The sequence below is a fragment of the Cupressus sempervirens genome, chromosome 8 (genome assembly GCF_028749045.1).
Source record: "Cupressus sempervirens isolate cs-2001-9-10 chromosome 8, ASM2874904v1, whole genome shotgun sequence".
Lineage (NCBI taxonomy): Eukaryota > Viridiplantae > Streptophyta > Pinopsida > Cupressales > Cupressaceae > Cupressus > Cupressus sempervirens.
The window spans coordinates 615755314-615780918 of record NC_143125.1 but is presented as its reverse complement, the minus strand read 5'-3'; the positions used below and the strand labels follow the sequence as shown (position 1 = coordinate 615780918).

The 25605-nt window shown below is 34.3% G+C and overlaps 1 protein-coding gene across 1 annotated transcript; it reads left to right on the top strand.

The window, feature by feature from the left end:
• Positions 1 to 12129: 12129 nt before the first annotated feature.
• LOC149543931 (uncharacterized) lies at positions 12130 to 12806 on the top strand. The gene is made up of 2 exons (XM_089795860.1): positions 12130 to 12635; positions 12733 to 12806. The coding sequence occupies exon 1, from the start codon at positions 12130 to 12132 to the stop codon at positions 12523 to 12525; it is 396 nt and encodes a 131-aa protein (XP_089651986.1). The 3' UTR covers positions 12526 to 12635; positions 12733 to 12806.
• The last annotated feature ends 12799 nt before the right edge of the window (positions 12807 to 25605 follow it).

Genomic DNA, 25605 nt, shown 5'->3' with positions numbered 1-25605 from the left:
CCTGGGATTATTTGATGATTTGATTATCCGTGTGTGGATTGTACATTATATATCCTGCATGGTGGGAGTGAGAACCTAATTAGGTGACCATGTGGTCAAGAGGTAGTGTACTCTTACCATTTGGATCCCCCTCAGATTGATAAATGTTGGATGCTCCTTGATATAGTGGTACCATTATCATTCTTCCTCTTATATTGAAGACTTTTATTCATTTAATGTATCTATGTATCATGTGTTTTGAGATCCTATAGGATATTGTATTGTATATTGATGTACTTGTATCTATTTTCACATAACTTGTGACATGTGCAGTGGATGTTATTCATTAGATGTGCTTTAATATTATTAGTTGTACTTATGCATTTTCTTATATGATTATGTATGTGTTTGTTCATTTTATGATTATGGACATTGTAATTAAGACTTAACCTTATTAATAAAACTTTCATAAATGTTACTCAATGTGAAGAAACCCTTGAGGAATTGAAATTGTATTTGTAATTGATTACGTGTTCTTGATGTGTCTGTATATATTACTTTGGCATTATTGTTACTTTGATGTTGTTCAAACTTTAAAAAAATGTTTTAGTAAACTTTGTAACATATTAGGTTTATTTCTTTTGTGTTCTTGAGTGGGGTGTTATATGACCCCCAAAATAGACCCATGTATTCACCAAATTTACTATTATTTTTACCAAAGCCACATGTGTAGGCCATTACAAGATTTACATAGTCATATCTAATAGCGCCCCCACATCCACATGTTCCCCTAGTAGATCCATCAAAGTTAAGCTTAAACTAGAGGAGGTGAGAGGTTTCCATTTCACTCGTTGTCTTGCCAACAATTTAGAGTTATCAACTCTAGCAACCAGCTCCTTAACTCCCCAATTATAAAAAATGACACACTCTAGGGTCTTAGAGGGTGGGAGGGGGTCCACCATTTCTCGTGAAAGATATAATCATGTAATAGGTTGGTCATTAATTGAATGGTAATACAGGGGGTAATGTTGATCCCTAAAGATACAATTATTTCTTTCCTTCCATAGCTTCTAGAAAAAAAAAGAGGGGATCAATTTTCATAACATTCTAATGAGGAGGTGATAAGAAGGATACTCCTAGCCAAAAATACACTATTGCAAATTATCATTGAAGACCCATTAGACCTCAAATTTAAGTGGTAAACCAAACCAAAATTCCCTTGCATAAGGATAATGGATTAGTAGATGAGGGTTAGTCTCCTCCATCTAGCACAACACCGGCCTATTCACCATTTTAAACCCACTTCTCTTAATGTTATCAACCATAAGCATGCTACCATATAGTGCAGTCCACCAGAAGAAGTTCACTTTTGAGATAATCCTTATATTTAAAACATATTTCCAATCAATATAATCTTCATGACCAATAATGATATTATAGCTTGATTTCATATTGAATTCTCCCAAGACATTAGGATGACGTACAACAACATCCTTAGATGGGAAGGCTAGCATCCAAAAAAAAAATCTATTCACCTTTGAAGTCTTTGGGTTGGAGGATGGGGTGGAAGCTTCTATTCCACATTTATCCATTTCTCATTGTTATCAATATAGTTATTTACCATGGTACTAAGTTGGTCAATACAGACATGCTTAAGTTGATAGAAATGTGACTAGTCTAGGGTGCCCCCCATCTAATTATGGACTCCCAGAATCTTATCTTTCTCTCATCCCCCATTAACCACCTAGTACCTTTCCTCAGAAGTTTTCTACTAAACACAATATTATTTTGGATTCTAGAGCTCATAGGTAGACCATTAAATTTCCAAGATTATATTGTAAAGATTTTCCCTAGATATTTTTCCTTCATAATTCAGCATCACTTAAGCTCTTACCTAATTAATCTCCATCCATTTTTTGACATTAATGCCCTATTGAGGTCATAAATGATTCTCAAATTTAACCCCCCTTCAAATCTTGGTTTGGAAACCTTTTCCTAAGAAACCAAACTCATCCTCAATTTCCCCTTCATTCTAAAGCACCAAGATTTTTGTTGAATCTTCTCAATAATGTCTCTAACTTTCCTAGACATCTTACACAAGAAAAAGAAGTATACATGGATGCCTTGTAAAGAGAGCACAAGATTTTGTAATTTTCCTGCATTACCGAGGACTTTTCCTTTCCACCCCACAAGTTTTCTTTGCATACATTCCACAAATAAATTTTGGAATGAGGAATAAACCTCTTATCCATGAAGGGTAAACCCTAGTATGTGTTCAGGAGGTTCACCTATTGGCATTGAACTTCTCTAGTGATTCTATCTTGTAGACTCCTCTCAATATTAAAGAAATAGATTTTACTTTCATGGTATTATCTTTATGTTGTCCTAAAACTATAGCATAATCCTCAAACAACTTCATCTAGTATCTAGCTTCACAAATAGATGCTATCCCAAAGATAAAGGTATCATCTACAAACTATTGTATCACCTTCGGGGGGCGAGTGGTGGCTGACTTGATGCTCTTTATCTAACCTCGCTCCACCAAAGGCAAGAAATTTCTTTCAATAAATTCTTCCAAAATGATGAAATAATATGGATAGAGGGTGTCCCCCCTATCGAAGTCCCATCATACTCTTAGAGATCTTTCCTAGGGTTCTATTTAGGAGAACCACATATATGACAAGTGCCACAACATCCTTAATCAAAGAGATAAATCTCTCCTTGAAGTCTAGTTTACAAATGATGTCAAAGAGAAAATGATGTCTCACCTTATCACAAGCTTTGGAAATATTAAGTTTCATGGCCATACCTAGGTTCTATCTATTTTCCATAGAAATTATAACTTCGTGAGTGGTAATAAATGCATCCAATATTTTTTATCCTAGGACAAAACCATTTTGGAAAGAACTAATAAATTTATCACGAGGGGATTTCACTCTATTCACCAAGATCTTAGATAGGATTTTGTAGACTATATTATAGAGGATGATGGGCCTAAAATCCCCCATCTTAGTGGTCCTACCAACTTTTAGGACAAGGACAATGTAAGTATAGTGGAGTTATATGAGGAATCTCCCTTTATTTTTGAAATCTTGTGCAACATGGGTGATGTCATATTTGAGAAGCTTCCAATACAATGTTGTTTATGTTTTTGATGTGGTGTTTCATGTTTCTTTATTTTTATATATATATCATTTCCCATTCTTTTTTTTAATTGCATTAGGTATCATATTTGGTGGTTCTTATTGGGTATTTTGATATTGTTTTATCCTCTTGGACAATATGGTGAAATAATATGTTGCAATGGATCATGTTGTCATTGGTGGATAATGGCATGTTCAAGATTGATTTTTGGTTCCTACAAATGTCTTACCTAATATCTCTTATATCACATTGATAATTGTAATATAATTTTTCTTATTTAGATTAAGGTTGTGGCCAAACTTGTTTAAATTTATAAGATGGATATAACTTATGTAAAAAGTTGAAATCATTTGTATGTGAATTTTTGTGAGTATGGATAGAAGAGTAGACATATGTGACTGTGTGAAAACATGTTATATCAAAGGCTAAGAGAAGAGGTATGAGTGGAATTTATTATTTAGATGTGGAAATGTTGTACTCTATCATAGTTATATTGGCATATCAAAGATGGTCTTAGTTAGTGGATTATTATTCATAATGGACTCTAGTTTGTGTTTGATTATTACCCTTTTTATAAGCTCAAGGTTGTTTCTATCTTTTATTTTGAGTATTTTTTTAATCTTTAATATAGTAGTTATACTAATACATCATATAGTTGGTTTGACCCCTAGTATGATTTTTGGCTTAACTATGTTTCCATACAAATAATTTTAGCATTATGTGTTGTGGTGTCACTTACTTTTGTGCCTTATTGTTTATCCTTCATATCTGAGTTTTAATTTTTGTGACTTATCTAAGGTATTATATTTTGGGACACAACTAATTCACTCCCACCCTATCTTAGCTATGTCTTTTATCTTCTTCCTAAAAGTATATGAATGTGGTAATGTATAGAATTTTATAATAACTATGCACATAGATTTTTTCAAAATTTGATGATTGATATTTAGATATGTATACATAAATGTAGTTGTGTGCACAATGACACTCTTAAATAATCCTATCGGGAGTATTGTCTTCATATGTATACTTGAATGTACCCTCATATCTCTATCTTTCATAGAGATGAATTAGTATACATCTACCTTTCTGTAATAATATATTTGAAATTATAGTGAAACCTTGGGAAGATAGTCAAGAAAGGATTTTGAATTCTTTTTTTATATGCATAATAGATGCATCTTTTGTTCTTGTGCTATTATTTTCTTAGAAAATTGAATTTGGATGTATTGTGCTACAAATAATTCCATTAATCTTGTGAGTATTAAATTTTTAGTATTCCTTATGCTTTTTAGGTATCTTTTATGTCATGAATGATTCTAAATGAGAGTAATTTCTCTTTGGTAGGGTGCAAGTATATCATGCATGTATTACATAGTTCCAAAATGTAGCATATCACTACCTTTATGTCGCCTCTTTCATAGGCCAATGTGCTAGATCAATGAGAGGGTCCACTATCAATGCAACTTGTGGTGGACTTGGAGGTCATGGCAGCACCATCTACACCATGAATCCCCTAGTTCCTCTACCCACATTTCCTCCTCCCTATGAATCCATTACTTCTCCACCACAAATTCCTAAGCTTTGTACCTCCTCTATCTTTAGCTTTGTGCCTCCTCTCTCTATAGTGATCCCTCCCCTCTCCTTTGGCCCTAGCCTACCACTATGCGCCCCTAACACACAAATTGGTGTTTCTCACAACAACCATCATTGTCTCTATGTCTCTTGTCCCTGATTAAGTGGATCATTAATAATGCTCTAGATGCTTAGTAGGTGTGGTTGAATGGTATCTAGCACTGTAAAATCATACTCTTACCTATAGATCAGACACCTCTCACTATAACTCTTAAATATCATCAATATTTTCCTATGCTCTCCCTCCTCCAATTAGATCTTGGGATCTCAATGTAGCCACCTCAACTAGAAGTCTATCCCTCCCCACTTGTAGCTCATCATGATTAATTTGTAGCCAATCTAAGAACCCCTATAATTTATCACACTTGGTACATAAGCTCTCTCTCTCTCTCTCTCTCTACACACACACACACACACACACACACACACACACACACACACACACACACACACACACACACACACACACACACACACACACACACACACACACACACACACTCACACACACACACACACACACACACACACACACACACACACACTTGGTCTTGATCTACCTCTCTATCATGTAGGAGACAATTAGTAACACCGTGTATATACTATAACAAGGTCATTCATGCCATTATCACACTATGCTCCAATTATCTTCAAGAACCTCCTCCACTAGATTCCCCTGCTGGTACCTATGTATCATGTGGTTCATATGGACATTGTCCCCTATCTACCTCCATCTACCAAGGACCTATGTCCTCCTATATCTACTTAGACCCCCTCTCATTTTTCCTCCACTCACTCTCTTATAGTCCTCTCCCCCTTTAACTCATTGGCCCCTCTTCTTTGGTGGCTACTAGACTAGCGCCTCACCTTGCCTTAGTCCTTGCACCATACGTCAACCTTGTCTTACTACTAGCATTCTATTCATAGCCCTTGACACCACTTGAGGTGCTTATGACCTCCTAGATACTTGATCCCTTTGTCATTAAATAATATATGTTGAAGTACATCCTACATTAGCCAACCCACCATGCAAATCCCATATAATTAGCTACATATCTCTCCATCAAACTATTAGTCCATCCCTCTCTAGTGGTTTCTTGAATAAGAAATATAACTCATTTGTGATCCAATGGAACCAAACTAGATTCACTAGCATATCCTGAGGTCATCCAAACTTCTTGATAACCCTATAAGGGAAGTACTACTCTACAATGTAGTCTAATCAACCAAACATGAAACCAAGAGTGATGGTGTATGGAATTTTTTTCCATTTCTCTACCCATAGTTGTAATCCCATGTATGACCTCAATGTCACAACCCTCCTGTAATCCATATTCTCTATATGATGATATGTCAGAGGATCCACTCAACTATAAACTATATGTTGATTTACTAGCCGATCATAGCTACCCACCCACTTGAGCATTGCAATATGCTCCTAGGCCCACACCTACAAGAGTGATGAAAATCCTATGCTCCTCCAATGTGTGCCTCATCCGTGGTACACTATATAATGAAAATTATGATATTACTCCATTGACATAAGAGGTCTCAAAGCAACTAGGACACGTACATCCATGATTTGTACTATGTTAGGAATCAATGCCAAAGAAACAATGGTTCCACCTATATATGTGACAAGGTACCCAAACACTAGCCCACACATATAGAAGTAAACTCACCTCTATGGTGTGGCATCTACATACCGATCTAGGGTGAACTACCCTTACTAGAACTAAAAGCTCATCTTTAGCCCTGCTAACTCTCACATGATTTTTTGACCTTGTATGCCTCATGGCACCATGCCAGTTGTGCCCCATAAAATTAGTCAAAAGATCATGCATATTTCCTCTAGTACAACCATCATCTCCTATGTCGAGAGATGGAATGTGTTCATCTCTAAGTACACTCACAGGGAAAATCCTATGCTCCTCCCTTGTGATCCATGATACACTATCTAATGAAAATTATGCTATTAATCTACTAACATAAGAGCTCCAAAAGCAACTAGGACACTTATATCCATGATTTTTGCTATGATAGGAATTAATGCCCACACCTACAAGAGAGAGAAAAATCCTATGCTCCTCTCATGTGTGCCTCATCCATGAAATACTACCTAATAAAATTATGATATTACTCTATTAACATAAGAGCTCCTAAAGTAATTGGGACACCTACATCCATGATGGGTACTATGGTAGGAATCAAGGCCAAGTTAACATTGGTTCCACCTATAAATGTGGCAAGTTACCCAGACACTATCCCACACATATAGAAATAAACTTGCATGTATGTTGTTGCATCTAGATACTGATCTAGGGTGAACTACACCTACTCAAACTAGAAATCCATCTTTGTCTTGTACTAACTCTCACATGAATTTCTAACCTTGTACACCTCCTATCATTGTGACACTTTTCCCCCATAAAAGTAGTAAGAATATCATGCATACATCCTCTAGCATAAACATCATCTCCTCTATTAGGAGATGGAATGTGGTCATCTCTGAGTACCACCACTCATCTCTAACCTGTCATTGCCCAAATTTTTATACTTTTTGAGATATCATGGGATGTTTAATTCTCCCTAGCACCTTCTTGAGGGGGAATCACCCAAAGAAATCTCTCTCCTTTCTTTTTGAGACAAGGGAAACCTTTTTTTCTTCAAAAAAAATTCTTGTTGTTGTCCATCTTTAAAATTACTTCAAAATAGTTTTGTCCCAACACTATATCAAAGAGTGGTAAGATGTAGAAACCTAAATATGATCACACAACTAAGTAATATTATTTATTCACCTCCTAAGGCTATATTAATTAAATATTAAATATTTGATTATTTTATGTTATCCTCTATTTAATTAATTAACTATAGTTCAATTAATAATCAATTGACAATGAATAGTCAAATTTATCAATTAAATCCCTATTCATCTATCAAATTAAATAATTGAAAATAATATTTAATTAATTTTCCCCCATCTATTTAGTTAAATGATTCCTCAAACCTAAGCTAACCACTCTTACTAGTTTAGCCTAATGGCACCCATGCACCAATAATTAGATAATTTAATTTATTTATTTAAACACTCCACTTATCGCTAACATATCCACTTGCCAACCACATCACCCCCTTATCTAATCTACATTAAAATTTTGTCTTAGTCAAATCACCCCCTTTATCTAAGACTAGTCATTTTCATGAATCACTTGCATAATTTTAGACATGAATTAAGACTTTGTGAATCAACTTCAAGCATAAGTCTACTCTTATCCACATCCCCTAGTCCCACCTATGTGTACTAAAGTCTATCTTTAATCTCTCTGACTTAACTATCCCTCATGAATCGCTATCCCCTCACACTCATTCTCCTTGTGACAATTTTTGTGAGGCCATGGATTTGAGAAAATATAACCCGTGTGATCACATTTCCCTACATCCTAGCCCTCTCTCACACTCTCTCTTCCTTTCATATTGGCCATCCATTTCTCTTATCCTTTTCCTATAAAATTAACCTTCCATCCTTCATAAATCATCCATAATCTAGAGTAAAGTTATTATGTTATTTCAAGATTCGAAAGCTACCAAAGTACCATTACTATATGAGACTCTCCACTCATCGTCCATTTATTGAATCCATCATTGAATCTTGAAGAAAATCATTTTTCACACATCCATCTTGGACAAATCATCTACACATTGGAAGAATTTTAGAAGATGAGGTTTGTATATTCTTCAGTTTGTTTTCTTTCAAATTGCAGGTCTTCTCAAATGTGTTTTTATTGAATTATCTTGTTGGGTGCTCTAACTTTGGTTCACATCTTTGCATTCTAATTTCATAGTATACATTATGAGTTATGAGATTTCTAGATTTTCTTAGTTAATCTTTGTGTTATTTTGGACCCTTCTCTTTGTCAAACATTGTTTATTTCTCTTACTTATATTAACATATTTTAGGCTTCCTTCCTTTTTTTTTTAAAGTTCACTAAAATGCATAGGATGGGAAAAGAGGGATAATGTTCAAATAGGTGGAAAAATCACCTTGATTTTTTACAATTACACATTTTGAAGGATGATACCCCATATAGGTTGAATAGAAGACATTAGCACTAAATTAGGATGACATTCCTTCACCACACTAACATGACTAGATAAATATAAAATTAATTTCATTAAAGTGTTTGACATACTTATTAGAAAAAGGTGCAAAAATATATAAATAATAGACAAAAACATACTAATGTGGAGAAAAATTGTTATAGATCTAAAAAGTAGAATAGACAAATCACGTATGGAAAATATCTAAGTAGAAAGTTGAAAGAATAGGCCAAAATGTATCCAATACTAGGTATAGACTGCTAATAAAACCATGCACTAGGTGATTTTGACTAAATTTTTATGAGAAGTTTTTATTGAATCTAATTTTGCATATCCCAATTTGGTGGCTCCATAAATTATACTTTACATATAAAAAAGGGAAAAAAACTCGAGAAAAGTGACTTCTTTTCTCAAATGCATATTGAGGAATAAACCTTGAAAAAAGAAAGAAAAATCATAAAGGAATATATATGTGAAATGGAATTTTTAATAATTACCTTACATAAAGCCTGATAAATAGATGTAGAAATCACTCATATTGTTTAAGGTTCTTGAATGTACTTGGAGTCCTCTACATAGATCTATGATTACCCCTTGTAATTTTTTATGGTGATATGTTTGAAATCCACTTGAAAAGAAGAGAAGAGAAGAAGGGATGAAATATGAATCTTCTTTCTTAAAATCAATAATTTCTCTACTTGGGTATTGTGTGAAAGAATTTTTCCTTTTATGTGATATATCTTGATGAATATAGAAGCTAGTAGATCTCAAACATGAATGCTTTCCTTCAAATCTTGAATCCTAACGTTCAGTCATTCTTGATATTCGTATATATTTATGGATGTGAGATTTTAATTGATAATATATCATTAAATGAGGAAATAAAATGTCATTTTATACTTTACCCCCTCATGTTAGGATTTGAATTTGATCAAGGTTGATCTTGCTAATACCCTGACATCATCTCGTGGATAAATTTTGGGCCCCAAATACCTAGGATAGGTTGCCAATGGTGGAGTATATAATATGAAATGAACCCAAAATCTTAGAGGATTCCATGAAGGGGGGGGGGAGAGAGAGAGAGAGAGAGAGAGAGAGAGAGAGAGAGAGAGAGAGAGAGAGATTTATACAATTAAGCATAACAAATAGTCTAGAACTGAAATCCTCAGAAAAGATAGAATTTGAAATGGTAGATTTTACAATCACCTACTAAAATACCATTTAGGTATTGTAATAAATTGCATATTTGAAAAGTGGATAATGAATTCAATAGTTTCTATTATTAAAGTTTTCGTAGATTCAATCTTTCAATTCCTCAAATTATTAGATTATATTAGACAAAAAATGAAAAGTAGGAAAAATATTTCTAGCATTTCTACAAAAAGTGATACTCATCTTCTTGTAGGCACACATGATGCAATATAGGAGACTAAATATAGAAAACTAACAATTTTTTTAACCACGTACTAAAAAAAAGTAGTAAGAAACATTTAATGACTTGAAATGAAAATTAAAGAATTGCACCTGCATGCAATCTAAATCTAAAGTAGATCTAGAAGGAACAATATGTCATACACATTGTGTTATTTTTGTTTTTGCTAACAATTTTGCTAGTGACTATTATAGGTTATGGACATTGTGGTTTGATTTTTAGATTCATTTCACCTATATCTTCACACAAAAAAAATCAACAAAGAAGTTTGGATAGAGTGGTATGCCTTAGGTGAACATATTTTTGAAAATAATTTTGAAATGAAATGAAAGAAATAAAAGTGTAATTTCATATAGAAGATGCTAGATCAATAAATAAAAGATTGTATCACTGATTGATAATAAAAATGCTCCTTTGAATGTAGTTAAATATGTTTATGCAATAGATTTGGATTAGCACAAGAAACCCAAAACAAAATCATAGAAGATAAAACATTATGTGATTAATGCTTTTGTTTTCCATAATTCTTGAATGAGAAGAACTAATCAAAGTTTGATGAATGAAGATGTATCACCTTCTTTGATAGACCCTTGTTCCCATTAGTTTTAAATTCTAGTTACAAACCTCTCCCTTAAAATATATTTGGTCTTTTTTGGTCTTGGTATTTTATCATTTTGTGATATCACTCATTTCTGCTTAGTTAGAAATTATACATAGAGTTGGATACCTATGTTCTCATATAGCAAGTTAAAATGTATGTTTTTAATGACTTATATTGTGATACCACTCTAATTTTGAACCCTCATACTTGTTTCTATCACAATCTGTAAAGATTTTACTCACATACTAATTGTAAGTTATACAAGCAAATGGATTGTAAAGACATTGATCTTTTAGTCTAATTTTTAACAATCATGAATCCTTAAGTAGATAAAGAATGATGGAAAACCAATTATACAATAAAAAAGTATAGGATTGATCCCTCATAAATACAACACAACTAAGATTAGGCTTAAATGTCTTAGGGAATTTAGATGTTCCACTTTCCTAATTGCTAATATGGTACAAGATAGGAAACATGAGATTCACCTTGATGTGTGCTTAGTAATCATCTTCAAATGCATGATTTTTTTTTTTTTTTCCATAACGCATGTTCTTTTATGCATTTCTTTTAAATTCTAATTTCCAATCTCACTCTCATCTTTCTTAGACACAAAATATGTTCTATTTATAATGAACAGGACAAACAAATTAAATAATATTAAAAAGTAATAATGTTATCTAATTATTTTCTTACGTACGCCAAATAATAGAATGTAATAATCACCTATATCAAATTGAAACTATCAGCTAATAAAATTGCAACTAATATTATATATGCATATACATATACATACACAAATATCCTAAAAAATTACATCTATATTTTAATTAATGCATATATAAAGCACAGACTAGAAATATATAACATCTATTTATTAAAAATATAAATAATATAATCAACATAGCCACTTTTGTATAACTCTATGGCGTGCACTTCAAATGGATATATGAACATATGAACTTTACAAGAGCAGTAACCTACGATTCCAATAGTTTGTGAAAGGTCAAATAATATGTTCCCCACCCTTCTTTCGACAGCTAGCGAAGTATCCCGTATTAATGAAAACAAATAAAGATAGGGAATAACTTCACGTGGAAAAACTCTAAAATAAATAAATAAATAAATAAAGCATTTTGGTTGCCTTCTCCCTTCTAATTATTCTCTTGATGCAATCTAAAATATAAAGCACTCAATGCTTCTTCCATCTGAACATCATCTTATCTCGCTGGCATTTACCATGGCTTCCTTTTGGTCCTTTTGGTCCTCTTGTTCTCCCTGCTGTTGCCCAAACAAGCCTTTGCCGCCATCAACACCGCCTGATCATCAGCCATCACCACCTGCTCAGTTGCCGCCATCTCAGCCGCCATCGCCACCTGTTCAAGTAGCACCGTCAACTCAGACGTCGCCTGTTATTCAGTCGCCGTCATCTCAGATGCCGCTGATCAAGGAAGAAATCTGTATCAACCTTTTTCAAACCATTGACAATGCCAGTGACATTGACCGTTTGATCTATCTCATCGACGAGTTTCTAAACATGGTTAGTATGGCAGGCAGTTTCAGTCGCAAGTCTAATTTCTTCTTTTCATTTTGCAGCCGAATCAAGAAAAGACGTAAGAGAGAAGCACCAGTTTAGAAACTCTTTCTGATACACTTTTAGATAAAGCAAAATCAGTATGGGCTTCCTTTATCCAAAGAGGGTCTGATTTTCTTGAATTTATGAATAAATATATCAAGCCTAAGAAGGTAACTGATAATTTCAATTTTATTTTGACTTAAAATTAGTGAATATTATGTTGAAATTAGTGACGATGAGTTAAACTAATACTGGTAGTAATTACAGGGTGGCGAAGAAAACAGAGAAGCTTTAGCACAAATATTGAAATGTGTGGAGAAGACGCACCGGATGGTTGGAGGATTATCTATTGTAGTTTTCTTGCTAGACCAGATTGATCAGATCTCTAGTGAAAACCAGAGTGAATGCATAGAACTCGTAAGACAAATGGCTAAGCTTGCTGGGCATATAAGAAAGTTGAAATACGATATGCCACAAGAAGAAAATATGTTGAATGACGCTTTTCTATTGATTGTTGAAGGATCCATGCTGTGCGCTTCTCAATTAAAGTCTAGAACACTCTTCCCGTATGATGTCTACAACTGTTAACTGTTTTAATTTAACGTAAAATTTTTTAACTGTTTTCATGACTTATTCATGGCTACCGTAATTAACAATATTATGTGATTGCAGGTGTGTGAAGGGTTCTGTAAACTACCAAAGCTTGGGCACTCTACAGACGAAAATAAATCAACTGTATCAGGATCTTACATTCCGAGCAATAACATAGATACAACATCAGCAGCCTGTTGCCTTCTCTCCATGGAATCTTATTTATCCGTCTCATCATGCAGATAAATAAATATTAACCTTCTAAAAGTTTCAACTATATTGCCACGTTCTTCTATTAAAAAGAAATTCAAAATATTTATATGCGATTTTGTTAAACTAATAATTCCCTCTGGCCTGAACGACAGTTGGCATAGATGATCAGAAGAAACGAATAAAGAAATTTCTGGACATGGAACCAGAAAACAAGTCCGCAGTGGCCGTAGTTATTTATGGATTTGGGGGCATAGGGAAAACCACCCGCGCCACCGCTGTTATTGCTGACTTAGATCTCAAAGATTACAACTATTCGAGAGTTCAAATGCAAGAAGACCGCTCAAGTAATGACATAAAATGTATACAGCAGCAAATATTGAAAGATGCTTTCGCAGCATATACATATGACAGGAATGTAACATTGAGAAATATTGCAGAGGGTCGGGATCATCTCAGCACCGCTTGCCAGAACCCAGGAAACAAGCCAGTATTTCTGTTTATTGACAACGCTCTTCGAGCAGAAGATTTGCAAGAGCTTTTCCCAAAACGCTTGACAGGACTTCCAAGCCGCAGCAGAATAGTTGTCACAACTCGAAATCTGGGTGTGACGGATCTTCTCAAAGACGCCGGCCTCGTACGTCGTGAATATATTGTGGATACGCTACCCGATCAAGAGGCGATCAAAATTTTGCTGAAAGACGATCTTTCTAATACAGTTGACAGGGACACAGACAGCATCAAAGAAACCCTGCAGATTTGCGCTGGGATTCCGTTAGTCCTAGAAATTGTAGGCACTCGGCTTAGCAAGCAGAAGTTCATTGTAGAGAGATGTACGCAAATAATTGAAGCTTTGAAGACTGGAAGGGATGTCGTTGAAGAAAATCTGAGCAAACGTCTTTTTAATTTTATGTATAATGAGTTGGAAGTGTCTACACAAGAAGCATTTCTGGATATTTGCTGCTTCTTCGCTAGCTGGAATCGCCACGATGTGGAGTGCATTGTTGGAGCCGAAGAGGTAACACATCTGGAAGAGGCGGCTTTGTTGAAGATGTCCGACAGTGGCAACGTCATTGTTCTCGATATCTTCAGAGCAAAAGGGCAGAGTATGTGTGAATCCAATAGAATAACAGATATGCAATCCTGGATCGATGTTATACGCGAGAATGAGGTATGTCTTTGTATTTCTGTACGAGAAAAGGAAAGAAATGTACGTAATTTGTTGTAGGAGAAATATATTAAACAAAATGTATCATGTTTTAGCAGAAGCTAGATCAAATTAGAGGGGTTTGGCTTAGCAGAGAAGAGTCTGAAGCTGCGTATGAGCTTGATGAGAATCACATTCTCTCAATGAAAAAGTCATTGAGAGTTCTGGCCTTGGGGAAAAGGATAAACGTGTCACGATCAAGCCAAAAGACACCAATATTCAAAGAACTGAGATTCCTCCAACTAGATGGAGAAAACTCTGGTTTATGGCAAGTGGATTTGGAGTCTCTTGAACGGTTGGCTGTGTTCCATGGTCCTGTATTTAAGGATGGCTTGACTTTGTATCGGGCAAGTTTTTCCAAAATTCATTTCATTTTTTATGTACAACTGTTTATTTTATTAGACTTAGATACAATTTCTTTATAATGGAATGACAATATGGATGCAGTTGCCCAGCAGGATACGGGTAATAAAAGCCACTTTCCAGCCTGAGAAGTCTGCAAATTTACAAGAGTCCATGCCTGCCAACATCATCCGAAATTCTTCCTTGGAGGAATTGGATTTAAAAGAAATGAGAACTCTTCAGAGATTGCCCGAGAGGCTTGATCACTTAACTGGTCTCACGGTTTTTATATTGGATGAATGGGACGAGATGCAGGAGCTGCCTGAGCAGGTATGTGGACTTCGTTCATTATGTAAATTGAGCCTCGCTGGTGGCAATTCTTTGAAGAATCTGCCAGAATCATTTGGGAAGTTAAGTTGTTTGGAGGAATTGATTTTAACAAGCTGCAAGAAACTGGAAGAATTGCCGACAACTTTTCGAGACCTTAGTTCTCTAAAGCATTTGAATCTAGCAGAATGTGTTAACTTAAAAGAACTTCCTTCAAACTTTGGGGAATTAAGGTCCTTGGAGGTTTTAAGCTTAGAGAGATGCTGGAAATTGGAAGCCTTGCCTTGTAGCTTTGGGCAGCTGCGTGGGTTAAAGAAGTTGATCCTGCAGTCATATGATCTAAAGGAATTGCCTTCCAGCTTTGCGAAGCTCGGCTCTTTAGCAGAGCTCCAGTACAATTGTGTGGAACTAGAGGAATTGCCTGTTAGCTTTGGGCAGCTTCATTCCTTAACACATTTAGATTTAAGTGGTTGCGTGAAATTGAAATCGTTGCCCTCCAGCATAGGAGAACTTAGATTACTAATAGATTTCAACTTATCCTCTTGCTCTGAGCTAGAAGAATTGCACTCCAACATTGATAAGCTAGCATGTTTAAAACTGCTCGATTTAAGGCTCTGTAACAGTTTGAAAGAATGCCATGGACTTTCTTTTCTAAGACAGATAAAAGAGGGATTATCAGCTGAAGGACAAAGAATCATCTACTTCTAATGAGAGGTGTCAATAGTTCACGCGGTAATATTCTCTTTGTCCTGTCTGGACAGGGAAAGAATGTACTTGATATCAGAGTTTGAGAGAATGTCCTATAATATCTTTGTATTGGAGGTTTCAATCGGTTATATCTTCATTCTGTCTGTAGATCAGAAGGGAATTTATATGATATAAGCATCTTTTTACTAATACAGGAAGCTCCATGTTGAATCAAAGAAAATTACTTTACCGAAGCTCAGAAAATCTTTCATGGCCATTAACATATTAAATGTCTAATGATAATATATTTCAAACAGGTGTGTAATATACTTCGTGAGGACTCCATTTTCGAGAAGAAATGTTACATAAACAATATATATGAAAGACAAGGAAGTTGGTAAAATTAGTCAAAAGTCGAATCTACATATTCATAAGTCAATAATTTCTATTTTAATTCTATGAAAGTATACAATGTTCGAGTACTTGTTGATGGAATTATGCAATACAATGTATAAAGGGAGGAGAGGTGCTGACTAAAATAGTCAAACATCATAATAATATGAGATATCAAAATTGATAACAATTTTGACAAATATGTCAAAACAATAGCTGACCATGTGAGGAATTTTTGACCAACTTGTCTAATACACCAATAATATAAGGAAAAAGGCTAAATAAGATATTGTCAATCACATTTAACAAAAGAGCAATACACAAGTCATCAACTAGTCTGACATACGAATGAATACATCTTTACAATAGACTAGTTGATTAATTTCATTGAATTATAATGTACCAAATTAGAAAACATGCTTGACAAGAACTATGTACATTTGTTTCTCACATGCAACATTGTGGTTGAGAATATTATGGCAATATGTTTTCAGCCTAGTAGAATGAGTTGCACTTCATGTAACAGGCCCAAAGAATATGAAATGAAATGCACACACACACACCTTCAAATTTATTATAAAAACAAGTGAATATATATGACCTAAAAACTATCCAGGCAACTGAGTAAAACTATATAAATAGTTACATGATTAAACTTCTAGAAAACTACTTCCTAAATAATAAATAAATTAAAGATGATCCCAAAGGATTATTTAGCATTCTTTCCTTAATCTAAAGGCATATTTTTCATGCCAAGTAGCATTTTGAATTGTTCAAATTTAACACATCCCAGTGCTTTAGTAAAACTATCAGCAATTTGTTCTCTAGTAACAGTGTTTCAGCTGTATAGTTTTAGTGTCAACATGATGTCAAATCAAGTGATATTTGGTATTGATATGCTTGGTTCGATCATGAAATTTAGGATTCTTGGCCAATTGTATTACATAATTATTATCAACAAATAAAGTTGTTGAAGTTATCTATTCCTCCTACAAGGCATCAAGAATTTTTCTTAGCCACACAATTTCTTTTGTAGCTTGAGTTGCTGCTACATATTCTGCTTCAGTTGTAGAGTTAGTAGGAATGTTTTGTTTCTTTGATCTCCAAGTAATAGTAGTTGATCCTAGAGTCATCAAATAACCAAAAGTAGATAACCCATTCTCTTTGTCACCGTCAAAATTTGCGTCAGAATAGCCAAGAAGATTGAAGTCTAAAACTTTTGAATATTTTATGCCCAGAATTTGAGTTTCTATTAGATATTTGAAAACTCAATTTAATGCAATCCAATGTCGTTTACATGGTTTATGCATAAATCTGGACAAAATTCCTACTACAAAGGTAATGTCAAGACAAATGGTGGTGAGATGCATCAAACTTCCAACAAGCTTCCTGTACTTGGTTGGATCTTCAAAAACATATCCTTCACTAGATGAAATCTTCAAATTTTGCTCCATTGGAGTGGAAACAAAATTACAATTTTTTATGCCAAATCTACATAATAAATCTGCAATATATTTTTTTTGAGAAATAAAAATGAACTTAGGATTTTGAATGACTTCACTACCTAATTAATAATGATGTAATCCTAAGTTAGTCATATCAAAACACTTTTTCAACTCTCTCTTAATGGATTGTATATAATCATCATTATTGCCTGTGATGAGAAGATCATCAACATATACAACTAGATACACAATTGATCTACCAATTTTCTTGACAAAGAGAGTTGTATCATTTAGACTAAAATATTTGTATTATAAATTGAGGAGGTGCTTAGTTAATTTTTCATACCAAACACATGGTGCTTGCTTCAAACCATACAAAGATGTTACCAATTTACATACCTTTTGTTCCTAACTTTTGATAAATAAAAAACCTTGAGGTTGTAGCATATAGACATCTTCCTTCAAATATTCATTCAAAAAGGTTGTTTTAACATCCATATGATGTATATTCCATCCTTTTTGTGCTGCAAAAGAAAATAATGCTCAAATAGTTCCCCACTTTTCCATAGGAGAAAAAGTTTCAGTTAGTCAATGTTAGAGTAATTAGATATTTCATAATTAAATCTAGTTTCTTAAGCTAAACTTTAGGCATCTAATAATTAATTTCTTTTATTAATTATTATGATGCAATCTAGGTTAGACCTTTTTAGGGTTTCAATCTCCTTTATAAGTACGATCTCTCATTGTAACCAATTCATTCACTTTTGATTATAGCAATATTCTTTTTTGCTCATCAAGAATGTCTCGTGTATGGATCTGGCAATTCTTGCCTCCATATATTTTTGCTTCTCTCCTAATCTATAATATATGTGTCTGTATGCAGGTGATTCTTGGGAGCTGTGGGGTTGATTTTTCATCAACTTCAATGTGGTATTAGAGCACAAGATCTTCATGCCCCTGTTCTATTTGTGAGAGATTTTGCATTGGATTTTAGATCTGAGTTTTCTCTTTCAAAGGGTTTTAGTTTTTAGAAGTATTTTGTATTAGATCTAAGGGACTTAATTTTCAAAGCACTATGACCCCAAATGGACATCATTGTTGAGCTCAAAGCTCTTGAAAACCCCCATTTCCATATATAATATGTCCAGTTTGGACATTGTTCAAATTTGAGGCAAAAAAAATTTGCACCTAGGCTATTTTGACCTGGACAAACAAAACGAGGTCATAATTTATTTATTTATTTTGATTTATCAAAAAATTATGGATAAAATTCTTTTCACAAAACAAGTGTAGTGGCCCTTTGGTTTGCTCCTGGGCATGCTATTTTTGCATGTTACAATTAATTTTTGGCCCATTCATTGTGGCATGATTTGGAGGTTGAATGACTTTGAAGCGTTGTTTATTTTCTTGGATGGAGACATTTTTTAAAAAAAAATGGTGGTGTGCTTAGTTTATCCATGGAATATAGACTTCAATGCCCACCCATCTTGTCTTGCAATCATGGCTATTTGCTAGCAAGTCTATTGCCATTTAATGATGGATTTATTGGCAATATATAGGTGGCTTTTATGCTTGTCCAATGATTTCATGCATGATCGATGGTTTTGATTTATGAAAATTTGTTTTGGGACAAGTTTTAGAGGTCATACTTTTTTTACTCCACCACGTCAGCATGTTCATCAATGAGGGACTTTCTTTTTTGGAGTCCCATGATCTCCTCCAGCTATTTGGCATCAAATTCTCTAGCTATTTGGCATTGGATTTTATTTGGAACCCATTGGCAACTTGGAGGAGACCCCATGCCTTTATTTTAGAGATTGGCAGCTTCTTTATTATGTGGAGACATTGATCTGCACCAATCATTTCTTTGTCTGTGTTGAGTTCTTTTTAATTTGCAGTTTATAGCATTAATGTTGGAGATAAATGGTAGTAATTTTGGTTTTTTTGGTCTTAGCATTTGGAGAAAGACTCACGATCTACAATTTTTTGTGGGGAGGATATTTCAATGTCACACCATTAGCACAAGGTATTTCTCACCTTTTGGGGTCTCCATGCATCTTCAATCTTTTATTGGCTCCTTTTCACATAATGTTGCTGGTGTATACATGATTGGTGGAGTGATAATGGCACTTTGATGACACTCCTCTCCAAGTTGCTGCCAACTCCTTGCCACCCATCTTCACTGTCATGTTAGTAACTTTGATGGCTCATCTTGTAGTAGTTCAATGTGTTATTATAGCTATACTAGTTGTCTTCTATTTTGATCCTATAGTGGCATTTATCTGAGCTTCGATTCTTTGTTGGTTTCATATGCAATTGTAGAAAAGAGGAGTAACATTCTACTATTAGTTATGTTAGGAATAAACCACATACATAAATAACAATTACATGCAAATATAAACAATATCATAAATAATAGATCACATAGAAAATAACACAAGACACCAAGATTTAACATGGTTGACCCAATTCTTAGACTACGTTCACCAAACAAGAAGTTTGATATTATTATGATCTAGTGATTACAACCTGATAACAATCTGTAATCCCTTATAGCTCAATACTGCCACAAGAACCAATTTTTACATCACAACTATGAAACAATACCTAACCCTAAGCCCTTTTATACAAGTATTTTTACCGGTTTAGGGTTACAATTAATAATTACATGTCAGCCCAAAATCCCAATGTCCACCTGCATAGCTTCATCATAACATTCAGGTTCACCAGCATCAGTTAGTAAAATAGAGTATAAAGAGGGAGAAAATCTTTGTGGAGGTCTAATTTGCCTTGTTGACCATCTAACATTCATTGGTGTGTGTGGTATTTGTTGTTGCAGTTGTTGTACATCAAGATGAATGGCTAGAACATCATCTTTTGGAGTATCATCTAGCACTACATCATCATCTTCTTTCCTCTTATGTTGCTGCAATGGATCTTTGTACAACACTTTCTCATTGACTATGACTTCCCTGCTTCTTACAATTTTATATTTTCAAAATCCCAAATCCTATAACCAAATTCATTTATGCCATATCCAACAAATACACATTTCTTTGACCTAGCTTCTAGCTTGGTTTTAGTTTTAGAATCTACGTGAAGAAATGCTTCACAACTGAAGGTTTTGAGAAAAGAATAACTCACCTTCTTACCAGTCCATGCTTCCTCAGGAATACCACAACCCAAAGGAGTAGAGGGACCTCTATTAATCAAATATAAAAGCAGTATTGATAGCCTCTGCCCACATGTATAAGGGCAACCTAACATGCAATATCATGCTCCTTGCACGCTACATTATAGTCCTATTCATGCATTCAACCACTCCATTTTCCTGTGGAGTCCTTGGAAAAAAATTCTATCTATGAATACCATTAATGGAGCAATAATTTTCAAATTCATGATTGCAATACTCACCAAATTATTAGATCTAAGACATTTTAATTTCTTACCAATCTCATTTTCAACCAAGTATTTCCATTTCTTAAAAGTTTGAAATACATTAGATTTCTGTCTAAGGAAATAAATCCATACCTTTTTAGTTCCATCATCAATAAATGTAACATAATAATGAAAGCCTCCAAGGGAAGTTACTTGAGCTGGTCCCCATACATTGGTATGCACAAGCTCTAATTTCTCCTTTTTGTTTTCCTTCCCAATCTTCACAAAACTCACTCTCTTTTGATTTCTATACACACAACTTTCACTAAAATTTATATTAACACATTTTAGACTTGGTAAAACTTTCTTTGAATGAATTACTTTCATACTTTTTTCACCCATGTGCCCAAGTCTATTGTGCCACAACGTTGTATCAGAATTTATAGCAGCTATTTATTCTGCTTGCTCAATAGTAGCAACTATTCCTGAAGATTCATTTTTCTCTGAAACAATTAAAGTAGAAGGAACAATATGACCTATAAAAAGATATAAGGTGACTACTTTCAAACCTTTTTCTACTACAAGGGAACCTTTTGAAACCTTCCAATTTTTGTCATTAAAAGTAACTACACAACCCTCATCACCAAGTTGCCCTATTGAAATTAAATTCTTACTCAACCTTGGAACATGTCTTACTTCATGTAGTAGCCAATGATTCCCATTGTGCAACATAATCTTAATTTTTCCCTTTCCAACAATCTGAGAAGGTTTATTAACACCCAAATAAATAAGTCCAAAATCCCCTTGGACATAATCAATGAAATAACCTCTATGAGGTGTAGCATGAAATGAAGCATCAAAATCTAAAACCCATGAATCATCAACACTTTCTAAAGAAAAAGAAAAGCATCCTCTTTAGATTTGTTACTTATCACATTTTCCTCCTTGTCTCCATTTGGTTTATCTCCTTCATTTTTCTTTCAAGTCCAACAATCTTTCTTTTTATGCCCTAATTTCCCACAGTACTAGTAGTCATTTAGTCCTCTTGATTGAGACCTCCTTCCCTTTGACTTTCCTCTTGATTTCCCATAATTCCTAGAATTATTTCCTCTTTCAGTTGTTCTACCTGAATTTTGTGCATTCAAAGCACTTCCTAATGTAGATCTACTTGAGGTTTTCCTGTGAGTTTCCTCACTCTAAACAACACCAATCACATCATCATATTTTAGGGTACTAGATCTAGGAACAAAATTACTCATAGCTATTACTAAGCCATTTCATCTTTCAAGCAAAGAACAAAAAATCAAGAGAGCCCTAATTTCTTCATCAAAATTGATACCCATAGAAGATAACTAACTTGTAATAGTATTAAACTCATTCAAATGATCTGTAATAGATCCACCTTCTGCCATTTTCATATTAAATAAATGCTTCATGATAAATACCTTGTTTGAAGCAGAGGGCTTTTCATATAGTGTCGCTAGGGTTTTCATCAACTCTTCTATTGTCTTTTCTTTTGTAATATTAAATGCCACTGATGGTGCCATGCATAATCAAATGCTTCCAAGTGTCTTTCTGTCCAAAAGATTCCAATCCTCATTTGACATATATCCCTGATTCTTGGTTTTGCCTTCTAACAACTTTCATAAATCCTTTTGATAAAGATAATCTTCCATTTGCATCTTCCATAACTAAAAGTTCTACCTATTAATCCTATCAACCCTCAGCTTACCCTCATCTTCCATCACTCCCACTCAATTGTGAGACTTTCCTAAAATAACCTCACTCTAATACTACTTGTTAGGAATAAACAAGGGATAGAAATAACAATTAGATGCAAATATAAACAATATCAAAAAATGATAGATCACATAGAAAACATGACAAGACACCCCAAGGGAAGATCCCTGACTAATAATATCATCCAACACTACATAATTATCTTCTTTCTTCGCATGTTGCTGTAATAGATCTTTGTACAACACTTTCTCATTGAATATGGCATCCCTACTTCTTACAGTTTTATGATTTTCAAATTCCCAAATCTTATAACCAAATTCATTCATACCATATCCAAAAAATACACATTTCTTTGAATTAGCTTCCAACTTGGTTCTAGTTTCAAAATCTATGTGAACAAATGCTTCACAATGAAAGGTTTTGAGAAAAGAATAACTCACCTTCTTACCAGTCCATGCTTCCTCTAGAATACCGCAACCCAAAGGAGTAGAGAGACCTGTATTAATCCAATATACAATAGTATTGATAGCCTTTTCCCACATGTGTAACGACAACCCAACATGCAACCTCATACTCCTTGCATGATCTATTATAGTCATCTTCATACTTTTAGCCACTCCATTTTCCTATGGATTCCTTGGAACAAATTTCTGTCTAAAAATACCATTAGTGGAGCAATAATCTTCAAATTCATGACTGCAATACTCACCACCATTATCAGATCTAAGACATTTTAATTTCTTACCAGTCTCATTTTCAACCAAGCATTTCCATTTCTTAGACGTTTAAAATACATCAGATTTTTTTCTAAGGAAATAAATCAATACCTTTCTAGTTGCATCATCAATAAATGTAACATAATAATGAGAGCCTCTATGGGAAGATAGCCTAGTGAGGAATTATGGAGTATGTACAATATTTCTCTGATCAGTCACCATAATCTAACAAGTTATAGTTGGAAGAGTAGTTTTCAAGAAGAAAATTTGGAAAAAGCTCCCTTTTGTCATTTTTATGGTTGCAAGAATGATATTCATTGTTCTAGCTTGAGATGGCTATTATTTGGGCCTCTATGCTATCATTTGTATGTGGGCAGACTTTTGTATAGATCATGGATTAGATTTGGTCATGGACGATTCTACCAATGCAAAGGCATTTTATTTTTCTTTGATGCAAAACTTGTTTTTGGTGATTATTTTGGATAATGGGTGAGTTTCTTGTTCTAGTTTCCTCATCCTCTTGCAAGCTCCATGTCATCATACGCATTCCCTTGTGCATACATTGTGCCTTTGTCAAAGCTCATGTCACATTTATTTTTAAGTGCATTGGCCGTTTACCCATGTGGAGTAGCTTTTGATAGGTGTGATGGTAGTTTATTCATTTGCATTGGAGGTGTCCCATTCTTTGGGGTGGTTTTTGTATCTACTAGCATGGTTTCTACCCCATACATGGAAGATTTATTTTTGGGCAGTTTAGCACATGTTTATTGGCCACCAATTTTTAATCTGACACCAACCTTTTTACCGATGATAGCCATTTTTTTCATCCTGTCTTGTTTCCGGTGGTTGGAATTTTTCTCCAACAAGGGTCATTTTATGGCATTTTTTGCCTCGATGACTGTTTGACCATCAAATTTGGGCTCATCACTTGTTGATGTCAGCACTACATCACCACTTCCTATCACCTCCTCAGACTTTTTTTGGACCTACCTTTTCATTTTTGGTCGTATCTCGAGCATACAAACTCTATTTTCCAAAAATGAGATATCGATGGAAAGCTAGTTCTGGGCCATCATAGTGGTATAGTTAATTTATAGTTTTGATGGCTTTTTCTACTATCAAAGTTAGGAGTTTTATTTTGCACTCCTAGAGACATCTTGAGCATTTGATCTTTGATTTGGGAATTTTTTGTATCATTGGAAAGGTCTTTTTAATCTCTTTTCAGTGATGCTAGTTGTTTTTCTAGATTGTGCTCCAAGAACATTCTATTCAGTCTTCTACATTTTTTCATTCTAGTGGATAACTTGTTTGTTTTAGGTCCAAGAATTGATTTTGGTGCTTTAGATGATTCATCATGACTTGTACTATCTATTGTATTAGTCTTATATCTCTTCTAGTCTATTTAGACATCATTTGTATGTATTCTTGCAAACACACTGAAATAAAGTGCCTATCTGCATTTGTATTTTCATTTTAGTTGTTTGCCTTTGTTTGCCTTCTGATTTGAGTAGTGTCATCTGAGGACACTTGTATAGCTTACTATATTTTTTGGATTCATTATTTCTTGTGCCTTATTGTGCATGCACTATTTTGATAAAGTGCCATGGGGGGGGGGGTTGATGTTTTGCCTTTGCTTGCCATCTTCATTTGTCTAGTGAGTGTCCCTTTTAAGACATTGGCCTCATGACGTGTCTAAGATTGATCACCTTAGCATACACATATGTATTATTTTGTGCATCTTGATCATGGTTCCTTGACATGTAGCTCTTTTGACTCACTTTTTAGTTACCTTGATTTATCAACTCCTCAGGCTTGGTGTTTCATGCCATCTATATCTTCGAGTTTAGTTGTTTTCCTTTTTGTGCATCCTAATTCAATGTAGATTATAGTCTTCTCTGCCTGGTCAAGTTCTATTTCAATGGAGGTTCTTTAGATTAGTAGTTACTTTTGATAGATATTTGCATCTTCTACATGCTTTAGTGATGTTCTTCATGATCATTTATTGTTCCTATCTTCTAGTACATTCCCTAGTTTGGAGGTTTCTTCAATCCTTCACTAGTTCCTTTTCAACATGTTTTCCATCTCCTTTTGGAGTAGGGTTTTT

Bases quoted from the DNA above. Each gene is read 5' to 3' on its own strand.
- LOC149543931 (XM_089795860.1), top strand. From the start codon at position 12,130: ATGGCTTCCTTTTGGTCCTTTTGGTCCTCTTGTTCTCCCTGCTGTTGC.